The sequence below is a fragment of the Anthonomus grandis genome, chromosome 11 (genome assembly GCF_022605725.1).
Source record: "Anthonomus grandis grandis chromosome 11, icAntGran1.3, whole genome shotgun sequence".
Lineage (NCBI taxonomy): Eukaryota > Metazoa > Arthropoda > Insecta > Coleoptera > Curculionidae > Anthonomus > Anthonomus grandis.
Window position 1 is genome coordinate 21582571 of NC_065556.1, and position 25075 is coordinate 21607645.

The 25075-nt window shown below is 31.9% G+C and overlaps 1 protein-coding gene across 1 annotated transcript in view; it reads right to left on the reverse strand.

Moving 5' to 3' along the window:
• Positions 1-3426: 3426 nt before the first annotated feature.
• The window catches only part of LOC126742307 (chromosome alignment-maintaining phosphoprotein 1), a 31432-nt gene continuing 9783 nt past the window's right edge, over positions 3427-25075 (reverse strand). The window contains exons 15-18 of the mRNA XM_050448947.1: positions 8039-8224; positions 4629-4782; positions 3786-4051; positions 3427-3729 (exon numbers count right to left, since the gene is read on the reverse strand). Of these exons, the coding sequence (XP_050304904.1) occupies positions 3468-3729; positions 3786-4051; positions 4629-4782; positions 8039-8224 (868 nt within the window). The 3' untranslated portion in view covers positions 3427-3467. The remainder of the gene's footprint in view (positions 3730-3785; positions 4052-4628; positions 4783-8038; positions 8225-25075) is intronic.

Here is a 25075-nt window from a genome sequence, read left to right on the forward strand (position 1 = left end):
TGGGTACATTGTCAAATAGCAGATTTTTTAACTTAAAGAGTATTTAAAAAAAATGAAAATAATTTAGTCATAACAGAGTCGTCCCCCGCCCAGAAAAACCATCTGCCTGTCTACGGGAGGCCATCTCCGGATGGTATTCGACCAGCTGGGAGCCCTCGCACCATTCGTCGGCCTTAATATCCACCATCCGTTTGTTCTGTCAATCATTTGTTTCACAAGTTGGCATTTATTGATGATCTTGTCTTACGATTGATTCGAAGGGTTTTAGTAGTAAAATGGCGATCCGACTGATCTCAAGAAGAAAATGGTCGATTCAGAATTGAGTGAGTTATTGGTTCATTATTGACATTTTAGCAAAGAACCATTTTTTTTTTGGAAAATTTATTCAATTGATTGAATATTAATCATTGTCTGTATACTTGGTATTTGTGTACGAGAATTAATTTTTTTTTATTGCTGAAAAGCTGCAAATTTGGTTGGTTTCTTTAAAGTCATCACTATTATTTGCATGTTTCTGCATGTTGTTACTCTGTCGGCAAATTATATTGCAGGAATATTACATCTGTAATATTGCATTAATGTATGTGCTGCATTGTAGTAATACTCACGTAATATTACTTATATCTTTTATTTATATTGCTGCTATATTTTATATTAATTTTATATTAAATTTGCAATATTGATAAAATATAACAAAATTAATATTAATATTGTTATTAAAAATATTATTGATGATTGATAATCAATCAGTTAAAGGATATATTATATATTGGGATAAATTAATTTATTATAAGAGAGTAAAACATACAGGAATTTATGTTTGATAAATATATGTATATATTTCAATATCTCCATATATGGACGTCTCTCATAATGTGCATAATGTGTTACATCTTGCCGATGATGTTAAAAAACAAGGAAACATCGACAACTTTGGTGTCTTTCATTTTGAGAATTGCATAGGTACTCTTGTCAGATTAATTAAGAAAGGAGAACACCCACTCCAGCAAATTCATCGCAAAATTACTGAAACCTGAAATTTATTAATTTGAGAAAATGCCACTTAAAAAAAAATTATTCTAACTAAGCGTCACGAACTAGGAATTTTACCCCGAGGAGAAACATTTTCAAGGCAATATCAGGTTATGGAAAAAGATGGATATGTTGTTAGTATTATGAATGAGAAAAACAATTGTGTTCGTATGTATGATGGTACTATTGTAGATGTAATGAATTTTACATGTAAAGATAAAAATTTTGTAATTGGCAAAGAATTGGAAGTTTCATATAGTTTATACGAACTTGGCAGTTTTAAATCTTCTGATCTTGATATCGACGTATGTAAAAAAAGTAAAGAAATACATTTATGGCACTGCGAAAATGTACAATGTAAAATTTTAAAACTACCTTACAGTGATACAACTTATTGCGTCACTTTTCCCATTCTTCACACAGTGAGCATGAATTAAGTTGTATGAGTGACAATTAGAATATTATTAATTAGTTTAGGAATAAAATTTGTAAATTGTGTATTTAGTAGTTAAATATATATGTATATTTACACACCTGGATAATTATAAATAATTGTACTATCTATATATTTCGATTATTAGTCTTATATTTCATTGAAACCCACTTAATAAATATTTGTTTGCAAAATTTAACAGATACCTGTGAAATTAATCAACTATTTAATAAATCATTAAATATATTACATAAGCAATATGGCTGCAATATTACACATGGAATTTCAGTGATATATATCGCATTTGTGACGGTTATTAAATATTGCAAAAGTATTGCAGGTGCAACATTACACTAGCATTTCACTGATATATTGCATTTTCAACAATAGTGAAATATTGCAACAATATTACAATTAGTACATATGTACGTTATTAACTTTGCAATGTATGTGCAATATTGGATTTGGTGTGTTATTTGTGCACTATTGTAGCAATAAACATGTAATATTATATTTGTTATATTTTAAATGCAATGTTACTGTAATGTTGTAACGATATTGCAGAAGTAATATATCAAAAGAATTCAGATGATTCTTCATATATTGGTTTAGTTTAATGTCAGATCCTGAGTTACCAAGTCATGGTATAATCTTAACAAATGCCTTACAGAACGTTATACAGTATTGATCTCAGTAGTTTGTAAACTTTGTTCGGTAAAACCCATGTTTCTATCCAGAATATTGATGATTTTGTGAAAAGAATATATGACCAACTTAGTTTGAGGTTTTGAGAGTTGAATGGAAAAATATGAAGAGATCCTATAAAAAGTAAGAGATTTTATTCACGATTTATCATAATCTAATAAGGAACAATTCAAGAAATATTGGAATATAATATTACATTGGCCTGGAAACATTTTCATGAAGTGTTTAGACTGTTTTTTATAAAATTTCTTAAAAAGAATTATAGGCAGCACAATGGCAGGAAGAAAGGCAAAATACGACGATATTTGGCAAAAATTTGTTTTTTCCCTAATAAAAAAGTCTTAGGATTTTTCCGCAGTTTTTTTTTGAGTGATTTCTCTGTAAATCAATAGTTTTTTGGTTGGTAGTAATTTTCCTATTCCCCTCTAATTTTATATACTATCGCATTTCCTGTGAAAGTAGTCATATTTGTTATACGCGTAGTAGGGCCTCTTTAAAAAATTGATTCATTTCATTGACTCTTCACATTGAAGAGCAGGAGCGACATAACATATCCCTGATTCAGTTCTCGCGTTATTTTTAGGCTTTATTTATTGTCCAATAATATTTGTGAGCGTTAATTTCACTAAAGATTTATTATTATTCTTAGACCTCTGTTGTCTATGTTTTTGTTCTAAGAATGTTCACTTATTTTTGGTGTCTTACCTTAAAACTCTTGACAAGACAGAATCAATAGCCATACTTAATCATTAAAACACTATAGTAAGTCGATTGTAAAATCGCCTAAATTTATTTCAGGAAATAATCACTCTTTCATTCCTAAACCTCCAGCCACAATCAATAATTAAACTAAAATAACTTTCTTGACCGTGATTAATTAAATGCTGGCTAAACTTGCAGCTTAGAGTCTCTTAAATACCCTTCTCCGAAAATCCCATACGTCCGGTGCGATTTTTACAGTGAAAACAGGAAAAAAAACCGGCAAATTAGAAAGAAAACGAGACAGTGATTAAACTTTTGAGGAAAAGAGATAAATTGACGGGGCCAGACCACACATTCGTGTCTTGGTCCGCGGGTCTCCGTCAATGTGTCCTCGCTGTCACACATACGCCCCTCGTAGATTTGTATGCGGTGTCCTGACAAATTGTCCTCTCTGTTTTAGCAGCGTACGATTTAACGGCTCCTCGTTCATTTCTTTTCAACCAGTTTTTTTTTGGAAGAGAGAAAAACGAAACCTTTAATAGGGATGGAAAGACTTTGTCTTTTTAAACATAATTTTATTTAAAGAAAAAGTACATTAAAAATGCTCCCTAAAAAGCTCCTCATCTTCTTCACTCTGGAACGACACTAAAGTGCCAGTTTGATCAACATCATAACGCCCAATCAGATTCCACGCATCCGGAGCGGATATTTCGACAGTGGCCACGTCATCTTTCGGTATAATGAACATCGGCAACATCTGATCCAGCGTTCTGTCCTTGTTCTCTAGTTCGGTTGGTTGCATCACCGGATCCTCATTGGTGTCCAGCTTTAAGATACCATCAGCTTTTGGTATAATTCTAAATAAAAAAAGATAAATGACAAAAAAATTTATGATGAATTACTTATGACATACTTCTCAGTAATTTCTTCAGGTTCATCCACATTTTCGGAAATGTCACCACAGTAAGTGCTGTCTTCGTTTGCCTCATAGATTCCAGTGATATAGGTGGCTGCCGTATTGTTCGAACCAAAATCCTCACGATGGTGTAGGATGAGGTGCTTTTTGAATTCTGCACCGTTGTTAGTTTCGTAGTTATGACGAGATTTGCAGAATTTGCACTCGTATACGGATTTTCCAGGGTGTTTTCCCGTGGAGAGAATATGGCGTCGAAGATTTGCCTAGAAGGATCATATTTTGTTCAGTCAAAGGATTCAAGGGAACGGAGTAAAATGCTTAGAAGAATTATCTTCAATTGCCTGGAAAGATAGGAAATGAAACTCTCTATTCTTTTACTCAAATCTGTCCCAAAAAAAGACATTCGACTATCTAGAAGAGATAAAAACTGATCCTAAACTGCCTGGACAAATTGAATAATGACCTCTATAAAAACCTATTTTCTACTTCTAGAAAAGCATCGATTCCACCAACCACTTCTACGAGTCTTCATGATAAACCATGGTTAGATATTTTGTTCATCAAAGTCATCCTTATTCTTGATTAAACCTGCATCATTCATTCAATCTGTTCAAGTTACATTTAACAGTTATGTTACTCCAAAAATCCACGGTCACATAACATCCATACTAAGCACGTTAAACTCTGGAAAGGATATTTTTATACGGTTACTGAAGATTCAGTTCAGATTGAGGCTAACAAAGATCACATGATCCACTTGATACAGAGCTATTTGCTATTTGGATGACTCACTAGTTGTACTATTTTTTTAAATAAATCAACTTAAGTAAAAATACTTACCATATTATTGCATTTATAATCACAATAGGGGCACTTATACGGTTTCGCCCCGGTATGTAGCCGGACGTGTCTTTTCAAATGGGAAGTTGATCTGCAAGTGAACTGGCATACGTTACAGCTAAACCTCTTGGTCTCTTGATGAATAATCATATGTCTGCAAGTTAAAACTATGTGAAGGAATTTGACACTCTCTTGCAAATATTTTATGAAATAACTAAGTGAAGGATATGTCTCTGATGAATTCATTTAACGTTTTACTTCCTGCTCTCCACACAGATCCCCCAATCAATCTTATTCAGTGGTTAAATAGGGTATTTATACCTTTCTAGCATACATGGACTATAAAATCCGCAAAATTAAAATGAGGGAGTACTAATAAGTGGCAGAGTAAGTATAGGGTGATATATATGGGGTTGTAATGCCCATCAAATGAAAGGCAATTAAATTCTAGTAAAAAATATCTTATGAGTTTGTTTTTGAAAATACATAGTTTTTGAGTAAATGGGGAAAAATTGAACCGACACGTACCCCTAGTTCTTTGGCATAAAAATTTTATTTACCTCGTTTCTAGTTGCAATATATATCAAATTAAAGAAAATTAAATTTTCTTTAAAAAGTATTCTGTGAGTTTTTCTGGGAAGTGTATATTTTTTAAGTAAATGGGAAAAAACTGAACCGACACGCACCCCTAGTTCTTTGGCATAAAAATTTTATTTACCTCGTGTCTAGCTGCGATATATATCAAATTAAAGGAAATTAAATTTTCTTTAAAAAGTACCCTATGAGTTTTTCTGGGAAATGTATAGTTTTTAAGTAAATGGGAAAAAACTGAACCGACACGTGCCCCTAGTTCTTTGGCATAAAAAATTTATTTGCCTCGTTTCTAGCTGTTATATTAATAGCAGCCAACCGATTTGTTACCGAGTTCTAATAAAAAGCAACATCTAGGACTTAAAAGGATCGAGATCCAAGCAATGCTTTCTGAGATACTACGAGATGAGTAGATCTTGGTTTAGTTGACCTACAGATTTCAAAAGGTGATTTGTCTTTGAAAAGCTGCACATAATCTGTATACAAAATGTGCTATAAGTTCTATCATTTGGGAGGTGTAAAGTGCAAAAACTAAAGGCTTTAAAATTGATCCCTGGGAAAAGTGGAAAACCCGAAAGACAGTTGCTTAGAGTCAGAACCAAAGGCAAACGTGAGAAAAAGTTAAAAAGAATTTAAGGGAATGAAATCTGAAAAACCATGATAGCCTAATAAATCCTGACTCTTTTATTCTTCATTTAGGCAGCTACAGTTATTAAAGATAAAAAACACAAGAAAATGAGTCATTGCAGGAAACTTAAAATACAGTTTGTTACACGCCAGAAGTACGAAACAAGAAAATTTACGATTTTCCATCTTAAAAATAGAGAAAACCGATTCAAGAAAATCCAAAATAGACTTATGGAATTCGGAAATGAGGCTTAAAAAATCCAAAGAAATAAAGGAATTATTCGTAATAGTCGAATAAATTCTAATTTTTAAGAAAGCGTTAAGTTATAACCTGGATGATATTCATCATTTCATGTAGTTGAGATTGGAAAATTATGAAATTCCAATGAATGCCATTCACTTTAAGCTTTTGTCGTCCACCCTGAAGATAACTTGCAACAAGCTTACAAGACTGACTATCCAAAATATTTCAAAATTGCTAGAAGAAGCATGCGATTTATTTTGTCAAACGCTTTTGAGTAGTCAAGGAGCATTAAAGTAGTCAATATATCATTTTCTATAGAGTAGAATATGTCATCCGTTACTTGACCAACTATATCCTGGTCGAAATCCGTACTGTATTTTCGGCAATATATTATACCGTCAAACATGTTTCTTTATTTGATTATTGAGGATTCGTTTTAAATAAAGTTGAGATAACATTAACTGGTCGTAAGACTTTTAGCTCAAGTAGATTATCTACCTTCGGAAGAGCCTTTCCATTGGTCAGAGAAACATGATGTTTCATGTGTAATTACAAAGAGTATTAACAAACAATAATAGAGTAGTATGTCAATTCCAATATCGTCATCTCCTATAAAGCATCATGAACCTTCTCTAAAGTAGCAAATCTAAAATTAAATATATGTGGATTTGATGAACTATTATTTGAGTAAAACCTCAATAAATCTAAGTCTGGAGCAACTTGAGAAATACTTACAAAATTATATCCTCTGCAGACCAGTGATCGTTAGAAAAAATGTTAATACATTATCCGTAAACGTTTAAGTCCCTTATAAGCTTTCAGTTCTCGACCGACCCATTCAATCGACTTTGACTTTCAAGATATCCCTTCTGTTCTCTCCCAGTTATAATACATAACATTTTTATTTCTTCCGGGCAGTTGAGTGGAATTGATCACCTCACAGAAGGTATGTATAGCATCAAGTTCTAACTGGACTTCCTGGACGAAAGTTTTAATTTTTTGTATGTCATTATTTATAAATAGAGCAGTGGTATCCAACTCCTTAGATGAATTTTGAAAGTTTTCAAGCTATTTAATTGTATTTCATCAGTTATAGAGAGCACTGGATTGAAACTCGACTGCCTGGAATATTTTTTTTATTTCCTTCAAGCAGTCGGATACAATTAATGAGTTTACAGACGGTAGGCATAGCATCGGGTTCTAATTCGACCTATCAAAGCGTTATTTTTAAGTAATAATTAAAGATAATATCAAAAAATGCAATTAAAAGGTTAGCGAATGCATCCACATTTGCATTCATATTTGGTAAGTAAAAAACATCATTAAATGATGATTACACTTAGTATATTAATTGGAATGCTCTATATAACTATGTAGTTTCCACAGAATTAATAATTGGTTGTATCAAAATCGCGTCAATTCGCGCATTCAAAGAAAAACCGAAAAATTTACTGAATTTTCTGATCAATCGGGGTATATAGAACATAAATTAGGTGAGTTACACTTGTACAGTCGGATATAGGGTCGGGTTAAATTGACGTTCGGTAAGCCATGGCCGTGTAATTAGGCGCTTATCGAAGTCTTGATCTGGTGCCCGGCTCTTGTCTGCGCGTCAAGACGGAACTTTATTGTCACGTTCGCGAACCCGATAGTTCGGAGCTTTACCTTATCGGAATTTAAACGCATTTTATGCCGAAACGTTGTACTCATTAACGAACCTTTGAAAAGGGAATTTAAGACTTTTACAATGGAGGTTTACTGGGGCGTATTTTGTTTCAGATGGCAAGAGAACCACTAGGAATCACACTCACATATCTTAGACCTTTTTTCTTCTTTTAGCACTTTCGTATATAATGTGTGAGAAGAAAATCATTATTGAAATATTACATATGCTGTAAGGGAAGTGCCAAAGTTTAAAAAGTGACTTAGAAAGGGTAAAATAGTATACCTGCTCAGTAATCTCTTGGTTTTTCCTTTATACCCGCAAAGGTCACATGCGAAATGCTTCTCGGTACCGTGGGTCTGTAGATGCTCTTGTAGCTCACTCATTTTCCTGGCTAGAAAGAAACATCCGATCTCTGGACATCGGCATATCTTACCGCTGTGGGTCAGCATGTGTTGTTGAAGAATAAATCTGTAATAAATGAGAAGATTTGAAGAATTTCATCATTGATATTCTCCGCGCCCTTAAAAGACTAATAGAATATTTGATTAAAAATTAATAATAAGAATAATAGCTAACAAATTTATATAAAATGAGCCGATTGATTCTGGGAGAGATTCTGGGACGAGGAAAACTTAATCAAACCCAGGCAGTAAGGTGTACGTTCAATATGCGAAACTTTCCGAAGTTGACTTAGGTTGTAACAACAGTGCATCAACTCTGATGAGGTACCACAATGTCATAACTAAGACAACATTATTTTTGTTTCTTGAATCAAGATGATCGTTGATATCAACCTTCAATTAATCGTTGAATAGATGTTTTATTGATTTCACATGATCTATGTATACAGAACGTTTCAATTTTGACTCATCATCATTCTGTTCTTGGTAAATATAATAAGGTTGTCAAATTGAAGCAAGGTGCGCTTGCACTACAGTAATCTCAGTTTGAGTATAGAAAATTGTGCACGTATCTAAGTCACTCCATTTCAATTAAACCATTCTATAATTATTATAATATCATTACTATTTTAAGATAGATTAATGTTTCTTTTTAAAAATCAAGTCTGCAATTACAATATTTAGCTCCCGGAAATTACGTTGATCGTCATGATGCTTTTATAATATCTATTGACCGTTGGTTTTTGATATAGCAACGTCTACGTTGCTAATCGACCTTTCTTCAACGTTGATTTAACTGTTCTTTGCTACTTAAGAAGCTAGTAAAGCAGTAGAAGATAAACAAATGAGAGTCAATGCTACTGCCAAATCTTTTAAAATCTCACAAAATACACTGAAACGTCGTCTAAAATCACAAAATTATTTCAAAGGAGCTATGGGACCGTCTGCATTATTGGGGACAGAAAATCAAGCAAAAATCGTCAACCACATAAAAAAAAATGCAAAATCGAGGACATACTCCTTGTCGAAATTCTATTTGAATTAACAGAGATAGTGAAAAGAAATAATATTCAAATTCAAATTCAAATTCAAATTCAAAACAAATTTATTTATCATGAAGGTAAATAAATAATCATATGCAATATTGTAGCATAATAATATACATATGTTGTACAACCTATCAAATACATGATAAATAGGACCATGCCTCGATTATAGAGAACCGTTTACACAGGTTCATCATAAGATAGAACCTGTGTGGCATAGCCCTTCAAAAACCTTAAAAGTAAAAAGTAAAAAAAAAAAGATTTTCTTAATTAATCGAGACATGCATGTATTGAGTATCATATTTAAGTATTTAAGTAAGGCAAAGCAGGCGGGGGTTCTGGATATGCAGGAAAGGTAAATTAATTAATATTTATAACAATAATAAGTAGACAGCAATAGAAGGCCGAGCGGCTCAGCTCTTTTAATTTTTATTGTAGATTAAGTATTGTTTTTTTGAGAATCAAGCAGTTTATTATGAATATATTTTTTATATGCAGTAAACGGAAAACTTTTGCAATTAGCCGGAAGTCTATTCCAAAGTTGAGAGGCGACAAAAACAAAAAAAAATTTTGAAAATTTGCTGTTCTATGTTGTGGTATTCTAAATAAATTTATAAATCTAGTGTTATGCTCATGAAGAAAATTTGTAAAATTGTTAGCTAAATATAATGGCTCCCTAGTTTTTATAACTTTATACACGAAGGAATACATATGATATTTTCTACGATTTTTCATATTTAGAATTAAGTTATTGTTTAAATAAGGAGAAATGTGACTTCTAAATGGAATTTTGTAGGAAAAACGCATACAACAATTCTGAAGTTTTTGTATTGAGTAAGCGGAGTCTTCAGTCAATGAATCCGAATATACCACATCACAATAATCAAATAAGGATAAAACAAGTGTGTTACATAAAAAATATTTAGTTTTAGGAGGTAAATGATTTTTTAAGCCGTAAAGTTTTCTTAAGCGCATGTATGCAATTTTGAGCTTATTCTTTATATGTGTTTGAAATGAAATACCGCTATCAATGTATACTCCTAAGTTTTTGACCTCTCGTACTACTGGTAGCTGTTCATTACGAATTTTTGCATTTAAAGTTGTTGCTGCATTAAGGGCGTTCTTTCCACCACCCAGAAAAATTATACATGATTTAGACGAATTTAATTTCAAATTATGGTCGCAGGAAAAGTTATCTATATTTTCTAAATCCTTATTAAATTGTTCTTCTATTATGGGTAGAGTTTCACGTGAAAATGAAGTATACAGCTGGGAATCGTCAGCATATTGTTGTAACATTGAGTACTTTATGCAGGATTTCATATCTGCAACATACAATGAAAAAAGCAACGGCCCCAAAATAGAACCCTGGGGAACACCAGTAGATACAGGATAATAACTTGATTTTTCAGTTGTAGAAGCCTTGTTGATTACTACGCAATTCACTCTATTATTAAGATATGACTTAAAGAAATCAATCGCGTGATTCGAAAAACCAAAATAATAAAGCTTTGCTAATAACATTTCGTGGTTTAAAGTATCGAAAGCTCTACTAAAATCCAATAATCCAAGACATGTTATTTCCTTTTTTTCCTCATTAATCCTACAGTTATTAAGAAGGTGTACTAGACTCGTGGTAGTGCTAAAGTTCTTTCTAAAACCCGATTGGCAGTCCGGGATGATATTGTAAAAATCGATAAAGCTGCATATTTGTTGGTGCACAAACCTTTCTAAAATTTTAGAAACCAGAGGCAGTATACTAATGGGTCTAAGGTCTTTAAACCCTTTTGGATTAGCCACCTTTGCTAGAGGTTTCAAAATAGCTTTTTTCCAAATTGTAGGATAAAAATTTTGTAATAAGCAGCTATTTAAAATATTTAATAATGGTTTTGTAAGATATGGTAGGCACATTTCTAGATCTTTTAAGCCTATGGAGTCTTCACCTATTGGGTTACAGTGTATTGTTTTAATGATTTTAATTAATGTTGGCTCATCCAATTGTGTAAAATTTAGGTAAGACCTTGTGTCAAAATACCTATTAGCTTTATAAAAATTAAGTTTTTCATTTGAAGTTGTATCAGCTGTAGTATTTAAACCTGAAAAATAGTTCCTAAGAGCAGTTGCATTTAAAAACTTGTCTGGTAAGCCAGAATTCCTCTTACAGCCAAGGTTTAATTTTCTTGCAGCATTCCAAAATTCTCTTCCATGCTTTTGTGACATTGTGTTGAAATAGGTGATTTTTTCCCTCGCAACAGCATGCTTAGTGAAATTCCTTAATTGCCTATAGTACTGGAGGTGTGCTTCAGTTTTTTGTTTCAAATATCTACGATGAGCCTTATCTCTTTCTTTCATAAGAAATTTAATATTATTTGTAATCCACGGCGTAAACGGTTTTTCTTTTACCTTTTTGGATAATAGCGGAGCATGTTTATTTATTAAAAATAATATATTCCTATTAAATATGTTAATCTTTTTATCTATATCTTGTGTATAATATATATTATCCCATGGTAGCTGTTCTGCGTCTAAGTTAAACTGATCGCGATTTATATTATTATAATTTCTATACTGGATGTATTTAACAGTATCACGTCCCTTGGCAAAATCCAAAACAGTATATACCATATTATGGTCTGAAATGTCTGGCGAAATACTTACTGAACCTGATTTTTTTATGATTGATGATTGGTTTGTTATAATATCAATGAGGCTGAAACTATTTGCAGCAAAATTTATTCGAGTAGGTTCTGTAATAACCTGTTTTAGGTTAAAAATTTCTAAGAGTCTTTCAAGTTTTTTTTTCGGTGAATGTTGTTTTAAAAAGTCAATGTTAATATCTCCAACAAAGATAACCTGATCGTAAAATGGCAAGGATAAGCTACATATTTCCTCTAACCAATCAATAAAATGATCCGCATTAGATGAAGGCGGACGATATACAGTTGTAAACAGAATTGATCTTTTATTTATATTAAGTTTAATGCTAGCATATTCAAAATCAGCTGAAATTACATTAAAATATATATTTTCATTTTTATATTTGTTTTTAATGTATATCCCTACGCCTCCACCCCTTCCTACTCGATCTCTCCTAATAAGTTTGTATCCAGGAATTTCGAAGCTACTGCTATCATGCTCAGGAGTTAACCACGTTTCTGACAGTCCCAAAATGTCAAAGTCGTAATCAAACACATAATTTGAAAATTCGTCAAATCCGGTATTCATCGATCGAATATTAGAATGCGCAACAGTAAAATTCATACCTACCCTCTTATAATCTTGATTCATCAAATTATCTTGCTGATTAACCGCTCGTATTGCTGTATTAACCGCCATCACCCCATAAAAAATATCCTGACCCACGCACATCCACCCACCCCCTTCGCCATGACAGTAAAACTAACAAATATTTAATACAAACTATCAACCATACATTCTCAAAACATAAATTTAATTGAAACAAAACGCATATCACAACAGCAGCACTCACTATGCTTTGACTAAACATTGCATAGGTGCACCTTGGCCTATTTAAATAATATTCACAAGATATAAGATTACATCCTTGAGATTTGAATATATCAAAAAGAAAATTAATAAATGAAGTGATCACATTGGATCTTGTGTCGTAACTTAGAACCAGAAGTTATTTTTTAACTAAACTAATTTATAATTGTAATTTAAGATGAAAAAAATAATTATAATTAATCAGTGTTATATAAATATACACACCAAACTTATACACATAACTGTGATTAGAAAAACTGGATATGAAAGACAAAAGTTCATAAGCTTTAATCATTATATCATTATAATTTTAATAGAGTGAGAGTAAAAAAGATATACAATATAGGCCTTGTCCTTCCCATCTGTATAGACCCAATTACTCAAATACCGAAGATTGAGAATCTTAATACTACAAACTAAATAACTAATAACCCAAAAAATAAATGATACACAGAGAGCGTAAGTTTTTTGAAAAGCATTTTGAAAGGTAAATAATATAATATGGAGTTTCCTGATATAAACAACATAAAAAATGCAAGATACATGAACTGAAAAAAAAATTAAAACAAAAACCAAAAAAAGAAAATCACAATGAACCGGAAAAAAACACCATATTCAAGTCGTTAACCTTCTTTGATCAATTCAACACATTTACACTTTGAACCCAACTTAAAAATAAAAACACTTACATTAGTAATTACTCGGGTCCTGATTGTTGTCGTTCTTCCTTGTAAGTTCACCCAGTTTGTCTTTAGAATTTATTAGCACTTTAACACCTTTATGCACAACAAACACTTGCCCCCCTTTGGTCCAGCAGGAGTTTTTATATTGAACTTGAACTTTTTTTAACAAACTATGCTGGGAAACCGTAAGCAGCTCGGATAACATGACTTTTGTCCCCTTCAACGACCGTTTACTGTAGAAAATTTTATCGCGCAACCATCTCTGGCAAAATGAGACCACAACTGGCCTAGGTTTTAAGGCCAGCTGTTGATCTTTACTGCCCAGCCGGTGACAAAAATTTATATCATATTTGCGTACCGGAATATTTATTTTTGTAGAAATGAGATCAATAATACCGTCGTACAGATCGTCATTTGAATTTTCTTCAATGCCGTGAACTAATACGGTGTTTCTATTGGTTGCCGTACTGTGTTTTGACACTTGAAGGTTTAATTGCGTAATGTTTTGACGGATATTATTTATGTTTTCTAATACAGTTTTTTCAAAGGTAGAAAATCTTACTGATAACTCAGCAATATCCTCCAAATGAGAGTTATCCTTTGAGGTGGATGTCGATGTGGTTCTTGCTTTTAGATTCTTCTTAAAGCTGTCAAATTCGATTTTAAACTGGGACGCCATTTGCTCTACTCGTTCATTCAACTTTTGGATTTCGGGATTTTGACTTACTTGGGCGTTTGACGAATTAACTGTATTTCTCCCCATGGCTGGAACTACTTAAAATAACACCTTAAACACTTGTAACTAATTATTTTTACAATAATAGGACATAAATTAATGAAATTTACGGACCGAGGTGACCGAACGTTGTACTTATCTACGCCGGCGCATAATCTATGGTATAACCATAACTTCTGTTTAACAGTTTTATTGTGAAGAATCTTTCTACAAAAAAAAATTAATCGACTTCAATTTAAAACCTTTCTAAACACATCTTGGTCGAAATCTGTCTGCTTTGACAACGATAAGACTTTGTTTGCTCATTAAATATGCAATTCCCGATGATATCTATTTGTCAGAAGAAACACAGATATGAAGTAGCTGACGTCTAGGTTTCTAAAATTGAAGCTGGGAATAAAAACACAATTTCCTGTGAGGCATCGTCACCTGTAAGACTTAATTTTAGATCAATCGAGCACATCGAAAGATACTCTTGATAGTTTCAAGCTGCAGGCTTAAATTTGAAGTTTATGCAGTTCAGTTTTAAGCTTCTTAACCCAAAAAAATTAATAAATTAAACAAGAAACTTAAATAGGAAATTTATTAATTGCAGCTGATTCCTTTTAAATTGACCTACCTCCCCAGTGAAGGAATACCGAAACAGAAGAATGAGAATCAAAGAAAGAAATCCGAAGAAGAGAATATAAAGAACTGCATCAATTGCAGTTCGAAGATCGACTCAACATCTGAATCTCACTTCAACTCTGATGACCTTGTGAAAGAAGACTATGATAGGTGATTTGTGAAAGAGTGGGATGACAATAATTGTGTAGGTCATAGGATGAACTTCAATAAAAGCAACAAAACTGAATTAAGTGTTCAACTTGTTTTCGTTGGTTCCACGATGGTTGTTCTAGATATGAAGGCCAAAGTGTATAGGTATATCACTCCCAATTATGTGGTCAATTTCATCCTTACACCTTAAATGAGTTGGACCATTGTATAAACAATTATTTTAGATCAATATAACATAAAAGTTTTTTTTTTAGGTATACGTATTATTTATTTCGATTAATGTCTTTAAGTTAGATTTATTAAGCTTAGAAAAACCATGTTCCATCTCTCCTGGACTAAAATGGAACGTCTTGACATATGGATTGACTATTTCCTTCACTCTATATGACCATAAAACAAGAAATTTTCAATAATTTGTGGATAAAGCATGAAAAATGGCAAAAGATGGACTTATGGCATGTTGACGAATATCTCGGTATATGCACGTCTCCTGAAAAAAGATCAAGAGGACACTCTAAGGATATTATAAATTCATATTTTTAAAAGAAACACCTTATATTTCATTCCATTTTATCTAATGGCACATAAATCTACAAAATAACTCCATTTCACTCGTTCGGATTCTTGGGCCATTACAACTGTAACTGTAAAACTAATTATCAATATATCAGCTATTTTAATTTGTGTTTTATGCCGGCTTCATGTTGTGCTGCGGGGATACCTGTAATAAGATAATTCAACTTTATAAGTCCAATAACTTTATCTTCGGTGTGGTGCATTTTCAGTTATTCAATGATCTTATTGGGATTTTATACGATTTTATGATATAGGCGCGTTTGTTTCGATTGGAATTGCGGAAGAAATCTCTTTAGGATCTTAATAAGTATTAGAGTCTGGATTTCTAAGCGTATACTGCTTATTGTAATCATTAAAGAAAAGTGCATTTATTTTTTTTAGATATCTATTGAATAAAAGAGGATTTTGTTTACCAGGCCTCGTGTCCCATGTATATATCACACGACAAATTCAGATGCCTGTAAGAAATACAATAATGATGCCAAAAGCTTGAAAAGCATGAATCAATTATATTAAATTTATAGAAAATATACAAAATTACGCAAGTGCTTTAAACAAAAATGAAAAATTACTGCAAATATCTGAAAGACACCAAAATATATTTTCAATGTATGAAAGGCATAAAATTATTAAACCAAAGTCTTGGTAGACCTAAAAAATTCCTTCAGATCCCTAAAATAAATGAAAAATGACTTTACAAACAATTCTTTAAAGGCACCAAACGTAATTTTTAGTGGTGATGATTCCAAAAGCCTGGAAAACATTTATAATTATAGCAAATTTGTGGAAAACATATAAAATTAGGTCAATGCCTTGAACAAAATGAAAAACTGTCTTAAGGAACAAAACCATGTCTGGAAGTCTAGAAAAAACAAACACTTTAAAGAAAAAATTTAAAATAGCATCAAATGCCTTAAATAAATTTATGACTTTAAATGCCAAGAATATAAAACAAATGAATATAAATGCCTAAGGACGCAGGAAGTGTCCCACTAGTCCTAAAGACAATATACAAAATATAATGCAAATAGCTATAAAGAACTTCTAAGTCTTATAATAATACTTCACCTAGAAAAAAAAACTAAAAAAAATACTTTAAGGAAAAAAATTCTAATAGTTTCAAATGCCTTGAATTAATTTATAATGACTTCAAATGCCTGGAATATTAAAGAAATAATTTTTAATGTTTAAGGACACAGGAGGTGTCCCATTACTCCAGAAGACAATTTAAAAAATATATTGCAAGTAGCTGTAAGGAACATCAAAGTCCTGGAAGAAAACTAAATATATAGAAAAAACAAAGAAATTATTTCAAGGAAAAAATTTATCAATAACTTCAAATGGCTTTATTAATTTAAAATGACTTCAAATGACTGGAATATATTAGAAATAATTAAAAATTTTCAAGGACAGAGGAATAATGTCCTATAAATCCAGAAAAATACTTAAGGGACATCAACGTCCTAGGATAAGACTAAGTATCTAGAAAAACAAAAAAAGTGCTTCAAGGAGACAATTTCAAATAGCATCAGATGCCTTCAATAAATTTATATTGGCTCCAAAAGTTTGATATATATTAGAAAGAAGTGTCCCATTAGTCCAGAACACAATTTAAAAAATATAATGCAAATAGCTATAAGGAACTTGCAAGCCTTTGGATAAAACTAAATACCTAGAAAGAAGCAAAAAAAATATTTGAAGAAAAATATCTACTAATAGCTTCAAATTCTAATATTTCTATAATAATATTTCCAGAAATTAAAAAAAAAATACTTTAAGAAAAAAAATTCAAGTAGCTTCAAATGTCTTAAATTGATAAATTTATAACGACTACAAATGTCGTATCTAAGAAAACAGGAAAAGTCTCATTAAAAGTAGAATGCATGACCTGGAGAACTAGAATTTCGATAAAATTTTATCAAGTGTTAATTTATTTGTAAATATATTTGTCCGTAAAATAAATTGCAAATGCAGAAAGACAACGCGAACACGCTATTATTTCAATCTTGCTGTTTTTCCACACTTCCTCGTTTTGCAATTTCCCCAATATTGCCGTCTTATCTTACTATTCCCAAATTAGCTTTGTAGGTCGCGTGTACCATATACGTCATGAAAACTACAGTCATGAAAACTACAGTTCTTTAAAGCATACTAAATAGCCTCCAAAACTCATCATTTTATTGAAATCGTAAAAAAAAAACCATAAATCTCTCAAAATATTACATTAGCGAAGGACGTTAAGACACCGTATTCCAACAATGGACCATCAATCGAAATAGGTCCGTCCTCCATCCCACACCTACAGGACAAGGATGGGCGCGCCATCTCGCGATGCCAATCTTGCCAATTTTTCAGTCGGTCTCGCGAAAACGCAATTTATTGACCACCACGGTCTGTTATATATGCCCTGTGGCCCCTTTGGGATCGAACAATAAATTTTACCGCATTCTTCTTCTTCTTCTCCTCCTTCTTCGGAAGTATCGTGTATATATGGCTCTTCTTTTTCTTGATCTCTCATCATTGAAGAGCGCTTGCATAAGGATCTTTAATGTCAATTGTACAGGTTGCCATGGCAGGTGAAAAAGAAAAAAATCATTAGTTGACTATAAGGTTTAGCATCCGCAAATTCCTATATTAAAGTAGCTTGTAAGGTTTATATAACAAGTCCTGGAAATTCTATAATGAGGATTTTGTCTATAATCCTCCGCAGATTATGAATGCTGCTGCACTCTATCTGACGATTTCAGTCATGTACAATGTGCTTCTCATATCTATGAATTAAATAATTTGTATATATATATATATCATCCTTAAAAAAAATATCAAAAAATTAGAAGACTGAATGACTTATTGTATTTATGCTTTTACTGAAACTGTTTGTATACTTTTTAATTTGCCACTATGCACATACACTCTTCCCATCGTCTGATCTTATCCTATCTTTAAATTAGGAGAAAGTAATTTAGTGAAGAACTATCGCTCAATCTTCATTTTGTCAAGTTTTACTTGAGATCTGCTTTACAGCAATCTCTCAAATTAAACATCTTTATCAGCATCGTTTTTTCAGGATCACTAATTTAACATTATTTTTCAGAAACGCATAATATGAGGCTATAAATTGCAAATATGAACTTAATCTATGACTGTGCAATGTATCTGCATAGCTTTGCTAAGTCCTGTAATAGGTTGTACCAAGATCTCAATTTCTTCCAAACACTTCTAAATTGTGACTCAGTTCGTGGTATATGGGTATCTGTTGACAAAGACCTTACCTTTAACGCTAATGTAGCTCAAGGGATATTTTTTTAAAAAGCAATATTTTATTATAAGATTAACAGAACTATGTTCTTTCAGCAGAACAATTTTGTTTTTAATATTTTTAAAATATTTTCCCTGAGATTCAGCCTGAAGTTATTGCTTTTAAGGTTTAATGCACTGTCTCTTCATCAATCTGCTGTTTAATCAATCTGCTGTAGTGACGCTTTAATGTTGATCTACTTCGCATGACTTTCAATAATTTCAAATCTGTTCTATAGATAGAATTAGTTAGTTGTTTAAGCAGTTAACCTTTTACCTACTATTGGTTTTATATCGCACCAGTTAATGATTTTGATCTTGTTGCATTACTGTAAATATTTTAATAACTGTCTTATTATTGGAATTTATTTCCTGTTGAATAATAAGACTTTTAACAGCTAACTTTCAAATCAATTCAGGTATGCAAACAAGATATACTAACAACCTCACTACGGTTGGACATATCACATCCCACTATCAAGGAAGTACCATATGTATATGATAATAATAGCCTACAATAAATTACCCTATCATATAAAATCTATTAAAAAATCTCATACTTTAAGAGTGTACTAAAGAAGGTACTTGTCGAAAATCCCCTACATTCCTATAATCAGTACTTTGAAGTAGAGTTAGGCCAGGCGTGATAATGTGTGTAACCAAATTTTAATTGAGAATTGAAATATTACGTGTTTGATTTTAAACTGTAATTGCATGACTTTGACTGTTATAGATATAAGTTTGATTTTATTATAATTCTCTTGTTAATAGTTTTCTTGTGAAATCTTTGTATGAAGAATAAATAAATAAAAAGAATAAAAAATCATTATCTTTTTTCTATCTTACTGCGAAAGCCATGCCGGAAAAATAGAATTTTTAAAAGATTTATGCAGTCATTGGTAAAAAAAATTATATAAGAAAAGAATTTAGAAAAATTCAATTTTCCAAACATGAACCCAAATACTTGGGAAAAAAATTATGTGAAACGGAAAGAATAAGCTAAAAATATCAAGATGAAGAAGGAAGAAATTCATAAATTCTTAAAGGACTACCGACCGGTTAGAAAGGTGTCCGCAACGCGCTCTGTATATATTTAATATTCTCTAAATAAATTTTAAACTTCAGTCATAACTTGAAAAAATATAAAAATCCGGTAAAACAAAAAACAAACCAAATAAAAAAAACGACGAGGAGAAAAAGTATTATGAGCACCCGGAGTCCGCGTGTACAGTCGTATTCCGCAATTTGAAATCCATTTGGTTTTAGGGGCAGTCATTTAGACCCGGGCCGGCGACATGTTTAACCTGTAATATATTGCTTTGTGTTAACAATTAGTGCCTAAAAAGTGTTGTTTGTGGGCTAGTCGGTGAAGTGGTGCAACGGTAAAGGGACACAAATCGGACAGTGAGCATTTGCGCCGTTATTTACGGCTCATATTTCGCCGTAAACTGCGCGTAATTAGAGGAAAGTGCGGTCAGGTGAATTATTGGACACCGCGGAAGGGTTGAAAAGTACTTAGAGTCCGTTCGAGTAAATTTCGTCTAGAATAGATTTATGTGTGTGCTTTCTCAGTTTTTTTTCGTAAAAAATTAAATTTTAATCGAATCTTATCCACAAAAGGCTTCCAGTTCCACGTGATATCACTTGAAGAGAGGGAAAATATTTTACTCCTAAACACTTCCCTATTACACTTTCTCCTACACAATACAAGGTGTCAAGTTGAAAAGGTACCACCCTCTATATTTCTACCCTTGTATAAAATTTAAAAATTTCAAAAAACACGTCAATATTATTTTTAAGGGGGACATTTTTTAGGTTAGTTTGAGCTTTTTGATTGAGAAGTTTGCGAAAAATCAAGCGAACTTGATAGAGTTCCTCAACTAGTACTTGCGTGGTAATCACTTTAGTAATGATTAACAAATTAGTTAAAAAGTTGTTAAAAAAAGTCAAGCGTTGTGGGCTCTTAAGTATTTTTTAGAAAATGGTGTTTAATCTTAAGCAAAGAACGGAAATTATTCTTATTTACGGAGAAAGTTAAAGATGTGCAAGAAGAACGGCAGCATTGTTAACCGAAAGATATACTAATAGTCAATTAAATCATAAATATGTTTTTAAATTAATTGCTAAGTTTATAGAAACTGGTTTGGTTGCAATCAAAAAAAGAAGTAATCGTCATATTTTGGATGTGTTCTCTACATCACTTCGCAGTGTGTCACTCCGGGTACGAATGTCTCATGAAACAGTAAGAAAAGCACTAAAGTTACATTAATTTCACCAGTATAAAATGCAAATTCTTTAACAGCTTTTTGATGACGATTTTGATAAAAGAATTGAGTTTTATGAATTAATGACTAATTTTATAAACAATAATCCAAATATTTTACAGAATATTTGCTCTACTGATGAGTGTTAATTTTTTTTTAAATGAAAATGTCAAGAAACAAACTTGTTGCTACTATCGCTATATTTCTATTATACAGTATTGGCAAAAAGTAAAGCAACTTTTAAAAGAAATATATTTTTTCTCTCTTCTCACTGCCTTATTAACTTTAACTATTATAAAATATAGATGAGCAGTGTACGTTTTTAGAAAATACATACAATGCTAATAAAATCTGAAAATATTTATATATATATATAAAAAAACATTTTTTGACCTGGCCAAAAGTAAAGCAACTATTTATTCAATTTATGTTTTTTAAATACCAAAATAATTTTATAATGAAAAAACTAATATTTTGTAAAGTTTCCATTATTTTTAATATCTTCCAGACAACGGTTCCGCATTGAAGATACCAGATAATGTGGGGATCTATATTTTTCCATGCCAATTCTATAGTTCTTCTACATTTAAATAGGTTTTTGCTCTTGTTTTCTTGTCCAATATTTTCCATACATTTTTTATCGGATTTAGATCCGGAGACTGCAATGGCCACTTCAAAACCCTTATTTTTTCTTGGCTAAACCAAGCCTTTAACTATTTGGACGAATGTTTGGGATCGTTATCTTGCTGAAAATAATACTTTAAAGGCATTATTAACATTGGTACCTTTAAAATGTCTCTATAAACAAATCGATCCATAATACCAACTATTCGATGTAAAGGACCAATAACAAATCCTGAAAAGTAGCCCCAAACCATAACGAAACCGCCCCCATGCTTTACAGTTGGAACAGATTTAACAGTTTTATATATTTTGGATTAAACCTAAATTTCATTGCTGTTAAATAGACTAAACTTTGATTCATCACTCCAAATGACTCTTCCTGTAAATTCGATGCGGGCACGTCTGTCTTTTTTCGAGAGGAGAGATTTTGGCCTTCATTTGAGAGGAAAACAAAAATAAATTTCTTTTTGAACATTTTAAAATTTGCTTCTCTTCATACGGGGTAGTTTTATGGTCTTCCTGTCTTCAATCTTGAAGACACATGGCCTTCCTTCTGAAGTTGCTGTAAAATTCGGGATACAATTAATTTATGAATGCCAAATCGTCTTGCTATTTACCACTTTTTTCGCATCTTCACGAAATAGATCGACAACGCGACTTTTAATTTGTTTCGGTATTACTTTTCCTGTAGGTAATACGAATAAACGGGTTTTAAAATAATTATTTGATTTTATTCTAATCTGCCATATTTATAATATGACCTAAAAGTTGCTTTACTTATTGCCAGGTCAAAAAATGTATTTTTTTTGTCTGTTGAAATATGTCCGCATTTTATCTGCATTGTATGCATTCCTGGGAAGGCACAGGGGTCATTTATATTTTATTATAGTCAAACATAAATATAAGATAATAGTAAGAGAGTAATTTTTTTTTTTAAGTTGCTTTACTTTAATAATACATAACTGTAGGACCAATGAAGAAAATCTAACCGGTGAACTCTACCTTAATCTGCTGGAAGCCACAATGAGACCCCTTAATGACACCTAGCTTTCCTGATTTTCTGGCAGATGAATTGGTCGACAGGGAGCGATTGAATGGCCACCACGATCACCCGATTTATCATCTTTAGATTTTTTTATGGGGACATTTAAAACCAATTATTTTTAAAACACAACCTAGTAATTTGGAAGATTTAACAAGAAGAATCACAGCTGCATGTAGAGAAATCCAGACAGAACGTTTTTAAAATGTTAGAAAGGAGTTTGAGAGCAAAATTTATTACTGTTTGAAAAAAAATGGACATCATTTTGAACATTTCATAAACTAAGTTACCTTTTATTACTTTTTTATGTTCTATTTCATTACAGTAGTTATTACTTTAAAAAATAAATATCTTTGCGGTTTTAATTTGTTTCTTATAAAGTATTAGCAAAAAGATAAAGTATGTGGTATCTTTAAAAAGGTAATTAAAAGACCCTTAAAATAAGGTATCACTCGACTTCCATTTCCATTTCAAATTTTAGAGGTTATATCGACCCCCGCCAGGAGGCTGCTACAATTTGATTGAAAACTAACCTAAAAAATGCCCCATTGGCAGAAATATAGGGGGTGGTACCTTTTTAAATTGACACCCTGTTATATGATAAGATAAGCCACTGATGTCCATTTTAATAAAATCCAAAGACGTTTTCTCCTTTAAACGTCGTTCTCTAGTAATTAATCCGCTCTCGATGGGCCGTCTTCCTCAGAAAAAAAAAGAGCGACGTACGGAAAAGGGCAGAAACCCAATAAATCCATCGTCTAGTTATTGTGTGGCCGTTATTTATGTAAACGAATCAAAATGTTCGTCGGTTCGGTATTCGGTTCCCATCAAGAGCATCAATCGCTCGCGAGGTCGGAGAGCCGTGACTGTGCCCCTTGCGCTTCCATAATTTTTCGGCTATGACAGCAGTATTAAAAACACTTTTTACGGGTTGGGTTCAATCGGACCGACGAACTACCAACGTTGGGACCTTCTTTTACACTCTTCATTTTACTCCTTCTTCTTAACATTTTATACACATAAATTGTATCTATTATTAAATGTCGCTCAGTTCTCAATAGAGCCGTTCAGTTCTCCGTCCGACCATTTGCCACCAGACTACATTTTGTTGCAAGAGGCCTTGGAAAGTTACCAAGTTAATTTCGTTTAAATATCTTTAAGGGAGGGTGCCTATCAAAAAGTTGTTTTAGTGTAGTGTAAACAAATTTTACTTTATCGTCCATATCATTTATAGTGTAAATGTAATGATTCAAGATCTTTTTAAAAGTTGATAAGATTTATATTATTAAAAAAGCGAATAAAGAAATATACTGGTCCTTGTTATTCCACTTGAAATTGAATTTTTAAATATACCGCAAAATGGTTAGACAGAAAGGCGTTTTGGACCTCAGGGTCCTGACAAAATTACTAAGCTATGCTCATAAGTTTGTTGATTTAAATTGTGAAATTCCAAATTTCCAATTTAGCCCCTCGCATGTAAATTTGATTATAACTCAGAAAGTTCTTGAACTAAAGTATTTCTTAATACACGAAATTGTTCAGTAATATTGCTAAAATTTCGAGTGAAAACTCCATTAAGATGTCTTAAGTATTTCTTGAATAATCAGGGATAGGAATTCAATTTTTAAGGGAAAAAAATGCTTCAAGACATAGCTCAACTGAAACTGGTATAGTTTAAGAAGTTCTTCACTTAAGTAAATATTTTATGCACGGAATTATTCTTCAGGAATCCCTTTACAATTTTCCTAAAAAATTATGAAAATCCCTTACAAAGTTGCTGAGTTATACTCATGAGTGTGTTGACTTAAATTAGGAAACACATTCTTGAAATTGTCATTTTATTTACCTAATAGATTATAACTCAGAAAGTTCTTGAGCTGTAGAAATTCATAATATATCAAATTGTTCAGTAAGAATTCCTTAAATTTTGAATGAATTACTAAGATGAAACCTCACTAAAAGGCATTAAGTGGTTTTTGAGTAATCATGGATAGAACTTTAATTCCTGAGGGAACTAATGCTTCAAGGCATGCCTCAACTTAAACTGCTGTAAGTTAAGAAGTTCTTCACGTAAAATGATGATTTATGCATGGAATTCATCCTCAAGAAATCCTCTATACTCTCCTAAATATTTCAATTTCCTATAAATTTGCTGAATTATACTCCTGAAAATGTTACATAATTTTTTAACCTCATTCATGTGAGTGGAGAAATTCTTTAGATATAAAATTATTTAGTAAAAACTTCTTAAACTTTAAGTAAAAGCTTTATTAAAAGTGGCTTTTGAGTAATCAGAGATAGAAGTTCAAAAATCTTTGAGAGAAAAAGTGCATCGAGGCATGCCTCAACTAAAACTGCTATAGCTG